General features: G+C 38.3%; 1 protein-coding gene across 1 annotated transcript; it reads right to left on the bottom strand.

The window, feature by feature from the left end:
- Nucleotides 1-2198: 2198 nt before the first annotated feature.
- On the bottom strand, nt 2199-4916 carry LOC128219524 (uncharacterized). The gene is made up of 2 exons (XM_052927333.1): nt 4789-4916; nt 2199-4614 (listed from the first exon to the last, which is right to left on the bottom strand). The coding sequence occupies exon 2, from the start codon at nt 4585-4587 to the stop codon at nt 2371-2373; it is 2217 nt and encodes a 738-aa protein (XP_052783293.1). The 5' UTR covers nt 4588-4614; nt 4789-4916; the 3' UTR covers nt 2199-2370.
- Between the last annotated feature and the right edge of the window lie 8533 nt (nt 4917-13449).

Genomic DNA, 13449 nt, shown 5'->3' with positions numbered 1-13449 from the left:
ATAAATATGTCCATTATTTACATTGAGTTACACTGTGCTGTATTTTTGAAAGATATCGCAAAACTATAAAAAAACACATAGTGTTAACCAGCAGATAATGCGGATGTTTGTATAACCAAATGTATTTTATTCTTCTGATAACGAATGTGGAAAATGGCTTGATTAATCTTCTTTTAACGCATGGACTTAAACAAGAATGAACACTACAGTATTATTGTCCTGGCATTTTATGATGCGGCTAATATATTGTAGTTCATTGGCATCGCAAATTATTGGTTTGCTACCATTTAAAATAACTCCAGCCTATTGTATTAAGCTGGTCAATTCTTTGGTTTGTTAGCCAAAATGTTTATTTATTGGTCAATCTTTACCCTAAAATGATATCAGATAAGTAGATCCAAATATTTGGCCATGTTGGAAATCCTATCTTGCCAACAGGCAACGATAAAAAAGTACACGTATGGAGCTACTTTTTCATTGTCATCACGCAATTATCTCCCCGGTTGGACACTGTCGTCTTAGGCACCATAAACACCTTGTTTTCTGACAATAATTAAAAACCAAATAATACATTTCTCGCTTCAAATGGCAATAAATCGTATTTCATGCTGCTTCAAGAAATAAAGATGCACTCTCCTCAGAACTATCTTGAGAACGATATGATCTTTAACATATTTTCAATCACTGCGCGCATATCTATGGCAACCACAAGTAATCACATATCAATTACGCGAATTACTTTCATTACGCATGAAAAAAATCCATTTTAACTATATTCAATTGTTCCACAGTGGGGGAAAGAGCATCTCCTATGGTCGCTCGTGTAAGATAGGTGCATCCAAGCCATCGCGCAGGGTGGTCTCAGTAAACGTCGTTTCCGTAAAACACCCTATGCTGGTTTGGGATCTAACACGTACGGCCCTCGAAGTATATAATCATATAATCATCGCGCATATCAAATTGCTTTTAGGGCATATCACACATAGATCGTTTCTTTCTTGTTAAGGAAGATTTGTACTCACTCACATCACTTAAATCGATCACAGCTTACGTATCGATACATCATGTTCTGAGTATGGAAATTTGGATGCAATAAGACAAGCTAATGACATACAGAACACAAATATATATTCATAAGAGACGGAACTTATTACTGACAAATAACGCAACTTAGGAAATGACAGCTCTTTGTTACATTCGATGGGTCATTCATTTTTCCAACACTTGACTCTTAATCAAATCATTGTTATACGATGACATCGGGTACATTCCATCTTTCTATATTTGGTAGCTAAGTAGTTTTTGGATAACATATATTCAAAGAAAATACTAGATCAACTTAGTTTACATATTGGTTGACACAGTATTTCTAATATTGCTAGGCTTGATTGGGGACACTGATATCGAAATATATAGTTGGTTTCGTTTCATCAATTTTAATTTTATTTTCAGAAACGTATACACTTATCGGTCAATTCCCCATAAACATTAGTTGGGACATCTAACCTTCAAAAATAATGTCATAAGATTCTATCATATAACACTTTAAAGGACTAAGAGTTCTAACATCGCCATAAGTATTTAGAATATTAAGACGATAGTAAATTACAAAAAATAGGTGATTAAGATATCCGATTTAGAATTATATCCCCTGGAACTCCTAGATTCGGTGTTCGCTATTTTTTCCCTTTTTCTGATGCGCCACATGCCCTTGTTAAAAATAGGCATGGTAAAACATCAAGTTAAACATTCTAATAAAAAATACATACGCAAAGATAAGGACGCAGCCATTTAATTCATGAAAAGATTTTACCCATCAATCTTATCTAAACTGGGTTAAATCCTAAAATGCTAAATATCTTGAACGCTCTGATACCACTGTAGCCTTGAACATAAGTACGAGATTAAAACCGGAAACCACATGTTTATTAGCTGCGATGAGCGGCTTAATAGTTTATTACTTTGAAAAGAAACTCTTTTCTAATTTAAAATGTTGGTCAGTTCGTAACGGCCAAAAACTTCTCCGCTTAAATTTAATTGTCCGTCGAGAGTTGGAGTAAACACATGTATCTGAGATGGCCTTCCAGTTAAAATATATTGCACTTATGAAAAAATAGATTACATGACGGAACGTTGCGCAACAATAGGAGAATCAAGATGAGTTAAACACACATAAATGAATAGAAAAGAACTAAAGTCAACATGCTTTATTTAATTTTATCAAGACGATAAGACCTATACAAAGCTATTGTTAATTCAAAAGAATTATCATCAGATATACAAAGGTTGAATATGTATATGTCATAATCAAGTTCATAAATGTCAAAGCGTTGTATACATATCAGATACGTGGACCAATGTCTGAAAGTGTTATATAGCTTGTCGACCTACAGCGAATCTATGAACTATTCTGCACATGTGCCAAACAGCAGGGTTATTATGAGGAAACTCTGTAAATGATGACTTGTAACAAAACCATGCCCCTTCCAAACAGTCAAGTTTCTCACAACAATGTCCTAGCAAATTAACTGCAATGTCAAAATGGCCCCCATATTTATTGTGCTCGTATCTTACATATTCTAATAATTTGTTGAATCCATCTTTCATTTGATCAGAAGAACCAAGTTCCTGGTATGTCATGAACTGTAAGTAATACATAAATGGCAAAGGATCTACAATTGTTAGATCCATCCATATATCCTCATATAAGTGTCTGTCCCGTTTATCGTCTGTGGTAACTGTGCGAAACATGTCATATATCAGAAATCCAGGCACACAATGCAGTTCATGGCGACTGAAGACAACACTTGTTACAATAACTGAATGGAAAATGTCCTCATTTGAAAGCATCATTACTTTACAGTGAAGATCACTCACAGGAGGTTTATCCTCACGTCTCTCCATGAAAGACATTTGCCAGACCGGCGTCTTCCCTATTATATGTTCACACATACGTAAACTTTCTGCCGCAGCCTCGAACTGGTTACTACAGTAAAGCATCGAAGCGTATTTCAGTCTAGATGGAATCGAACTTCGATTGTTACCAAAGCTATACAATTTAGTTATTTGTTTTGAAATAATTCTTTTAATCTTGATGCACCTCGATGCTCGCATACTTGCACCAGTACATGCAATCATTGGGCGAAACACTTTGGCTGCTTCTACATGCCTATCATCTCCCACTTCTAACCATTTTTGCAGTATGGAGGAATATCGCCTTAGCGTCAAAATAGCATCTTGGTTTGACATTTGATCCAGAGTGAGCAGTACATGAATAAACACTTTGAAGTATTCACTGCTGTATTCGCCAGCCATAACAATCGCAATAGAGCAGTTCTTAGATACCCATGATGGCAACGAAAAATTAAATTCCGCTACTCTGTTCCGAAGACGGTCACCAATATTGTCAATTTCTATTTGAAATACGCATTGTATGTTGCTAGAAATAATCTCCGACAGAATGCTTACTAACTGAGGTAGTTCGTGTGCGTGAATTTTCCCTGTGAACAAGTTAACATTTGCTATGGTAAAATGCGGGCAAAACCTAAGCTGAGACCATCTCAAAAGTGTTTTAAGACAGTAGGTGACGCACTGTATGATATTGTTGTCTCTCCAAATTTCTTGCGGGTAATTCTCCATAGTATACATCATTGTAGTCTTCATATGAAAAGTGCTCAGTCTATCGCCAAATATCGGCTTTAGAAATGTCTTCCGTATTAATTTCAAAAGAATGTAGACCTTTAACTGTTGAATACTCCAGTCGAATACAAACAGTCGCTCCATCCGTGACGTTGAGTATCTCCACTCAAGAAGTGATCTGACACTTTCAGTTACAATATAATCATCAGTCGATGGACCAACCACTTTCAACTTTTGTTGTGTCTTTGGAGATTCGCTGTACCACTGTGGAACAACAAACGTTCCACAAGCTCTTGCTTCTTCAAGAAGAGATTGGCTTGGCCAATGGCCTGGTCGAGGCCTTCGAAATACAATTTTGCACTCTTCCGGCAACACTGGGCAATTAAAAGCCTTAACAAAGTCCATGTTTTCGCTCCATGACACAGAGGGCCCGTGTTTGCTCAACTTCTCATGAGGTAGGCAAAGTGTCTTCAAAAAAAGAATGGTAACTGTGTTCATGAGAAATATAAAGTTCCGATTGTCTTTAAAATAAAATTCTTCAACAATCCTTGTTTCAGGGACAGGTCCTTCACGTTTTATGCAAAGCAAGTTGCAATGCTGTGGAGGAGTGTTTGCGTTTTGAAGGGCAAGTAGACTGAAGACTCCATCTTTCCAGCCAGACCATTCAAGAATAACCTGCATATTTGTAACGCAAAAGAGCATGTCAATATCTGAACCCATAGAAAGAGTTGTTGTCGCTTCGCTTTGGCTACCAAAATGGTACTTCTTATTCTTAATCGATTCTAGCATTTTGTCCACATTTTTTACATCTCGAAAGGAAGCTTTAACTGTATGAATGGCTTCTTTCATTAGCCACGTCATTCTCCGTTTTTTAATGGAAAAAGTGGTCACCCCGATGTCGTCTAGAATCCTTGAAAGTATGAGTTGATATCGGCTGTTGAATTCCATTTCTGCTATTTTTTCTTAGGCTTAAATCTGAAATTGTATCAATAGATAAAGTTTTGATCTGATTTAAAGGAATGTTATGACATAAACGTAAATTGTTTTAAACCGCTATATATGTCATGTACAATGACGACATACAAGGTAAATTATATAAGCTGAGAATTTCGGTTATTAATAACACTTATATTAAAATTGACTACAAACATGTTTTTGATCCAATCACGTAGTTATCCCTGTAAACAGTCCTTCCTCTATTCATGCATTATGCGTAATAACTTCTTCTAAATCAAGCTTCAGTTCTGTTATAAATCTATTAGATTGAATCGAAGGCTTACTTTATCAATGCAAGTTTAAACTCAAACTATCATTTAAGTGTTTTACTGCATTTTGGCATTTGTCCAAAACGCGATCAATATTTCATCTAGCAAATAAACCTTACAGACTTAGATCGAATGAACCACAGATATTTGCATTGCATCACGCTCAAATGTTATCTTGCATTAAGATTAATCTTCATGGTTTTGCATTTAATATATGTATTATCATCTAAAATAATGTTTGAAGGAATCGTGGTTTGAGCGTTTATCCCAACATTTATCAATTATGAAATAGTGATAACTACATGGACATAAAACAATTCAATGTTTTGTAGGTTTTTACTTTTTCTAATAACGTATTTTCTCAAAAAGGCAAATAATATTAAGTTAAGCTAACAAACCAAAAAAAACATCACCTTAAGATAGGTGCAGCTTTAACAATAATCATCTTGAACCAATATTTTTATAGAGTCTTGGTTAGATTGTAACATATTCATCTTAAAAGTTTTATTGTCTATTATGTCTATATATTTTTGTTTCTTCGTCTTTTCTATAAATTCATATGTGAGCTCTCATTTCATCTCATCAGCCCTCATTTAACGATCTGCATGCATTTCCTTTCTTTAATTTACTGCACTTTGACCGTTTTTTACACCCGTTTCGGTTCTTGGGCACGCCTGCGCAGTTCCTATATTTACATCGGATAGGCGCGAGCTGTCCGTTGTTTAAGACAATAATTGTCCATTATAAACATATAAACTGTGTTTACAGATTAGTGAGTATTGAGGAAATGTATGTTCTAACTATGTGTATTATGTACTTTCTTTGCATTTATATTCGTTCTGTGTATCTATTCGTTTTGGCAGTTCCTATATTTACATCGGATAGGCGCGAGCTCTCCGTTGTTTAAGACAATAAATGTCCATTGTAAACATATAAACTGTGTTTACAGTGTTTACAGCCCATTTGCTAAAGAGAACTCACAGGAGTCGTAACATTGGTGGCCAGTGTGACTTTGGTTCGGAAAGGGCTTGTACGAAAGACGTCGCGGTGAATTGGCTTGAGTGCGAAACATTTCTGCCAAGCTGATGATGTCACAGCACTGAGGACCAATGAGAATTGGAAACTCCCTCCAGTTTTAGCGATATGGAATTCCGCCTACAGTGTAGAGTGGTGTACAGTTTGTTTTGATTTTGGCTATTTAAACGAGTTTTCAATGGTGTAAAAGGCCTAATTAATAAAATATCTAGATATACCATCAAACTACACTGAGCTCAGTACATGACAACCTTGGAATACTTCATTTCCTCAGATTGACAACTAAACCGGTACTTTGGATGAATTTTTACATTGTGAAATTTGACAGCTGACATCTTCAGAGATCATTTATATTCTTTAGTGGAGTTCAACTATTTTTATGACAGTATTCAGGAAAGTGTTTAATTTTGGTTCATGTCATAAATTATTTATTGGAAATTTGGAGAGTGTATGTTATGCATTGTTGTTTTTCTTGTGTAAGTCATTAATTGTGTTCTTTATTTTTTTAGTTTGTGGCATTTAGATTTTTGTGTGGCTCATACAGTCTGAGGATTGCAGTGCACAATAACCTGGTCATGGGACTCCGGCATGTGCATTCGGTTGCAGTAACCTTAAGGTGGTTGGTGAGCTAACAAACATCACCCTACAGTTTAATATTAACCTCTTTTTCTTAGAATTTTCAATTCTTTATATATTTCTTGAAATAGACATAAATATAGTTGTCGCCTCCAAATAAGTGGTTGTGATAGTTAAGGTTCTTTATTGCTAGCGGGTTATTACTAAGAACATACAGAAGTGTGTAGTGCTTGTAGAAAGTTGTTGTTTATCATATACTGCTTGTTGGAGCCATAGTCTCTGATATATTAGACCAAGCGGTTTATTTAGAAAATATTGAAGGATTTTTTTTATTTTTTGTAAGTGTGAAGGTGAAAATTAATCATTTCAGCAAATTGAGTTGAGAGCAAATGCAATATAAGTGTTGAAAATTTAGTGAAACAATCACAAAATACAATGGAACTGTATATGTTGTGTGTTTCACTTTGAATTAAAACGGGCATTTGAAAAATTGAAGATATTTCAGAAGAATGGTAAGATTTTGCTGTGTTGCCGAAAGGTATTTGTTTGGAATTGACTTCGCGTTTGATTGATAGACATTTTGCAGAATATTTTTTTTGGTAAATTTATTGTAATATTTGTATTGAAAAAAAACATAAATAAAAAAAATGTGTTGGTGTTATTTGATTTCATAAAGTATAAAAATACATCATAAGAGGTAATATTAGGTAAATTTGTGTTATTTATTTAATTATAATGTGAAGAGTAATATTTAATCAGTAATCAAATACTCATGAACATTTAACTGTTTTTGACTGTTTAGATAGTATTACAGATCTATTATTTGTTACAAATTAAAACTTATTAATATGTTTGTATGGTGTCACATACAGGGCAACTTGATTGAATAGGAGAGTTGAATTGTTCAGATATTACATAACTCCCGGCTTTGAAAAATTATTTCATAATTTGTATCACACATCTCCCTTCTTTGACCATTACATAGTTAACCAAATACCATTTATTACACACTTCCCCACTCTTTTGGAATATTAACTTTTCTGCATTAAGTTGTTACATTCCTCACTGATCTGTTATCATGGATGGAGATTTTAGTAGGAGAGATGGTGATGATGACATAGACTATTGTCTAAACCGAGTTATCCAGGCTGGGTACTTGGTGGAATCTGAAGGTCAGCAACCTAGGTTGAGTAGAGGTCAGGGTGGTTTATCACAACAGTTTGGCACACCTACACCGGTAAGGGAGCATCGCCTTTTACAGATACAACCGCGAGCTCGAGCAGAATGCGATAGTGTCTTAGGTGCTGCTGGAGTTGATAGGCAACATTTAATGCGAGCCAGGCAGTTGACGAACCGTATTTCCACAGCGAGTTCCTGAGAGACCCCCTCCTCCACATTATCGTAATTATCCACAGGCCAATTTCCCTTGCACTGGTTACCCCATGGGTGTCCCTTCACACAGAGTGCCTAAACTTCCCCAGTTCTCACGTGAACATAAGAAGGAAGATGTAGACTTTGTTGTTTGGAAGTATAAGGTGAATTGTCTCATCAGAAGTAGTATGTACTCAGGCAATACGTTATTGGAAGCTGTTCGTAGCAGTTTGAGAGGCAAGGCTCGTACCGTTCTCATACATCTTGGGGAATGGGCATCTATTTTTGATATTTTAAGGGAAATGGACGCCACCTATGGGAGTGTTGCTAGTTCGGAGCGACTAAAGGAGCAGTTCTACACTACTTGCCAGAGAGACAATGAGTCTATTGTTGACTACAGTTTAAGGTTGGAGCAACTCCTATGTAGCAGCCATATTGGATTGGACCGAGATATGAGGGACGAGATGCTTAGGAATAAGCTTTGGTCAGGACTGAGGGATACGGACTTGAAGAATGCGACGGAGGGAGCTGAGACAGATTGAAGAAGACATAAGAGGGCAAAGGGTCAGTCAGGAGAGTGAGATTACCCATGGGCCCTGCAGTAGGTTTAGTTGGCCAGTTAGTGTCAATGGTGTTGAAGCTCTCGGTTTGATTGACACGGGTTCTATGGTGACAACACTAGGCCAGTCTTTCTTTCATTCACTTAAACCGCTGCCAGAACTTTTGAGTATATCAGATTTTAACGTTACCGGTGCTAACGACGCAATCATACCCTATGTTGGTTATGCACTAGCAGACATAGGTATCCTTGTATATCACCGTTACCTGTTTCAAATCCTGTACTGATCGTGTCCGACACTCGTTATACTGACACTGTACCGTTGGTTATTGGTACGAATGTGATCAGTTACTTCAAAGGCATGGAGGCATCAGAACAGCACGTAGGTCTTGCATGGAAGAAAGCTTTTTCAGTTATGTCAAACTCACATGCAGTTGCAGTGAAAGCTTTGATTGACAAGCCAGTTACTCTGCAGCCATTTGAAGCCAGAGTTATTACCGGCCTAGTGAGAGGTGTTGGCGAATTGATGCATGGAGTCACTGAAGGTGTCGACAATAATAACACTGTCAATGTTTGTTCTCGGTTGGTTAAGGTAAACCCAAACCGTACTTACTCCAAAGTACCGGTTCGGATCTTCAACATGACAGTTAGGCCAGAGAAGATCATGCCTAAGACTACTATTTGTAAGTTGCAGGAGGTTGATGTTGTAACGACTGTAGATCCGTTCGAGGGCTCAAATACATCTCAGCAGAAAAGTAAGTCTGCTTCGATTGAGGATTTGGGAATTTCTATTCCATCTGATTCCATCCCAGAAGATCGTAGAGCTGAGACTAGGCAATTCATCGAGGGATGGAAGAGTATATTTTCCACAGGTACGACTGACTTTGGATGTACAAACCTGGTTGAGCATGAAATTAATCTTACAGATCCCCGTCCCTTCAAGGATAGCTATGGGCGCATCCCTCTTGGTATGTTTGAGGAGGTTAGAAAACACTTGCAAGAAATATTGTCTGCAGGTGCCATTCGTCCATCAAAGAAACCATTTTCCTCTAATGTGGTTCTGGTGAGAAAAAAGATAACTCTCTTCGCTTCTGTATTGATTTTCGCAAGTTGAATTCGCGTACTATTCAAGACGCATATGCCCTACATCGTATAGACGAGACTATTGACTCTCTTTCTGGCTCTCGTTATTTCAGCAAGTTGGATTTACGGTCAGGGTACTGGCACGTGGCAATGAAGGAGGCCGACAAGGAGAAGACAGCATTCTCTGTTGGTCCACTAGGGTTTTATAAGTGTAATAGAATGGCCTTCGGGCTTACCAATGCACCTGCGACATTTCAGAGAATGATTGAGAGATGCATGGGAAAACTACACTTGCGCCAGTGTTTCATATATCTAGATGATATCATTATTTTTTCGAAAACATTTGATGAGCATTTTGAGCGATTGCAGGCAGTTTTTGAACGTCTGAAGGAAGCAGGTCTCAAGCTCAAGGGTTCGAAATGTGAGTTCATTCTACCAAGGGTAACATACTTAGGTCATGCGGTAAGTGAATCTGGCGTTGAAACTGATAGGGAGAAAGTCCGCGCTCTGAAAGAATGGCCAGTTCTTAACAATAAAAAGGAACTGCGTAGTTTTCTGGGATTTGCTGGATATTATCGGCGTTTTGTTCCTGGTTTCTCACAGATCTCAAAGGTTCTCAACGACTTACTCGTGGGTCACCCAACCAACAAGCGGTCGAATGCGTCTAAAACGAAGCGGGACATTGCACCTTGGGTATGGAGTCATGAACAGCAGAACGCGTTTGACAAGCTGATTGGCCTTCTAACATCCCCACCCGTACTTGCATATGCAGATTTCAGTCGCCCTTTCATTTTGAACACCGATGCTAGCACTTCTGGCCTTGGAGCAGTGTTGTATCAGGTGCAGGACGATGGGAAGGAGCGATTAGTAGCTTACGCTAGTAGAGGTTTACGCCCAAATGAACGGAACTACCCTGCTCACAAATCACAAACTAGAATTTCTGGCACTGAAGTGGGCAGTGGTGGACAAGTTCAATGACTACCTGTATGGAAACTCATTCATGATTCGCATGGACAAGAACCCACTTACATATGTTCTGTCCACAGCAAAGTTAGACGCAACTTCACGCAGGTGGTTCGCAGCCTTGTCAGCACACAATTTGAGTTTAAAATACCGGCCTGTTCGTTCTAATATCGATGCTGACTTCTTGCCACGCATACCAGAGAAGGATTCTGTCGTCTTTAACGATGCAGTTAAGGCAATTTTAAGGCCTCTGCAATATCATCTGAGATCTCACCTGCCTTTGAATGTATCAGCCGGGAACAGCATGTTGATAAGTCGGCTCCTAGTGAAGCATTTTGTGGCATAGATTGGAAGCTGGAACAATCTAAAGATCTTACCGTTTCAAGGGTATTAAACATTGTTTCAGCTGGACATAAACCAACCAAACGCCAATGTGCGTTAAAACCGGAACCTGTGCGGAGATACCTAAGAGAGTGGCAGAGGTTATATATAAAAAACGGCGTCTTGCGCCGCCGGGGTAGTGTTCTCGGTCAAGAGGTTGATTAACTTGTTCTTCCAGAGGCGTTTCAAGACATGGTTTTCTCTGGTTTACACGACCATGCTGGACATCATGGTGTGGGTCGCACATCTTCTCTTTTCAAATCCAGATTCTTTTGGCCTGGGATAGACGGTTTTGTGGAGACACGTGTTCGAAGATGCCTTCGTTGTATTCGTCGAAAGACACCGGCTTCTAATGCCGCCAGTCTTGTACCTATTCACTCCTCTTATCCCCTTGAGCTCGTTTGCATGGACTTTCTCACTCTTGAGATGTCGTCTGGTGGGTATCAGAATATCTTCGTTATTACAGACCATTTCACCCATTCTGCACAAGCGGTGTCGACAAAGAATCAGACGCCGAAGACGACGGCCAAGGTGTTATTTGACACGTTTATTTGTCATTTATTTAGTGCTTCCCTAGCAGGTTGCATAGTGATCAGGGAGGAATTTTGATGTGTCAGTTATTAAAGAGTTGTGCCGCCTGGCAAATGTAGAAAAGTCTCGTACGACGCCCTATCATCCTCAAGGTAACGGGATGCCGAAACGATTTAATCAGACTCTCATGAACATGTTGGGAACGCTGGAGGAGGAGAAGAAGGCGAATTGGAAGGCGTTTGTGCCAACCCTGTTTCGTGCATTTAACTCAACCCGCCATGAAACATCAGTATTTACGTCCCATTACCTCATGTTTGGTAGACATCCCCGTTGAGCCATAAATGCTTTTCTGGAAGTTGAACCAGACACCTCGTCTCGGAAGAAGAGCTCATCAGAGTATGTGGATGGCTTGAAGAGAAGGTTAGCGTTCGCCTACCAAGTGGCAAGCTGTGAGGCACGAAAGCAGGCTAAGCGTCACAAGAAACGGTATGATCTTCGGGTCCGGAATGTACGTTTAGAAGAAGGTGACAGAGTTCTTGTAAAGAACGTCGGGCTGCAAGGAAAGTGTAAGCTAGCAGATAAGTGGGATCGGGATGTGTACATAGTTGAGTCTCAGCCTAATTCTGACATTCCTATTTTTTTAGGTTGCTCCAGAGTGTGGAAATGGGAGACGGCGTCTTCTATATAGGAATTTACTGCTACCATTTATAGGACTCCCATTGCAAGAACCTCACTTTTCGACAGCAGAAGGGGTTGCGGATCAGAATAATGGAAATCTTCTTCCTGCAAAATTTTATAAGCAGCCAGATACCGCAGTTTGTCTTGAGAATGTTCCTGGGGACACAGCCCCAACTGATAAGTATGTTATTCCGGCACATAATGACATTCAAAGACAATATTGTTGCTATAAACCGTTTGATTTACATATATTAAGGCATGGGTATTCTAACAAGTCCTTAGCTTGATCTGTAATAAGATAGATGCATATTTACAAATATGTGTGAGCAATAGTTGTTATTAGTTAGTTAGCTAGATTAGATGGTCATAGACTACGTTATAAGTTAGCTTCAGACATTTATGATTTATTTATTGTCATGTAGTAGTCTAGATTGATAAAAATGTCGGGACGACATTTATTTTTGGCGGGGAAGTATGTCGCAGGTTAGATTGTAACATACTCATCTTAAATGTTTTATTGTCTATTATGTCTTTGTTTCTTTGTCTTTTTCTATTATTTCATATGTGAGCTCTCATTTCATGTCATCACCCCTCATTTAACGATCTGCATGCATTTCCTTTATTTAATTTTCTGCACTGTGACCGTTTTTAACACCCGTTTAGGTTCTTGGGCACGCCTGCGCAGTTCCTATATTTACATCGGATAGGCGCGAGCTGTCCGTTGTTTAAGACAATAAATGTCCATTATAAACATATAAACTGTGGTTACAGGTTAGTGTAGTATTGAGGAAATGTATGTTCTAACTATGTGTATTATGTCTTTTCTTTGCATTAATATTCGTTCTGTGTATTTATTTGTTTTGGCAGTTCCTATATTTACATCGGATAGGCGCGAGCTGTCCGTTGTTTAAGACAATAAATGTCCATTATAAACATATAAACTGTGTTTACAGCCCATTTGCTAAAGAGAACCCACAGGAGTCGTAACATTAAGAAGGCTACAAACATAAAGGTGTTTAAAATTGTGTGACAAAGGACACTGATGTTTAAATTCAACTGATAAAACTAATAAAACTTTGTGATATAGTTGATCGTTGACCTTCAAGACAAACACTTCAAGCCATCACTTCGTTATTCAAGATGGGTGTAACATTTAAAGTAGGGATGGAAGCGAATATCCAAGTATCCGGATATCCGGATATCAAGTATTCGGATACCAAAATGGGTATTCGAATATTCGTTAAGAATTAAAATTTCAATGAAATAGCTTAGCAGAGACATATCAATTGTTATAAAACTCTTCAGATGAAATATTTCAGGTGATCAACAGTGTCTGTCGCGAAGCGAGTATGTGTCACAAATTGTCTG

The sequence above is a fragment of the Mya arenaria genome, chromosome 15, assembly GCF_026914265.1.
Source record: "Mya arenaria isolate MELC-2E11 chromosome 15, ASM2691426v1".
In the NCBI taxonomy this organism is placed as follows: Eukaryota; Metazoa; Mollusca; class Bivalvia; order Myida; family Myidae; genus Mya; species Mya arenaria.
The sequence above is the reverse complement of the archived record's forward strand: the minus strand, read 5'-3'. Positions and strand labels throughout refer to the sequence as shown.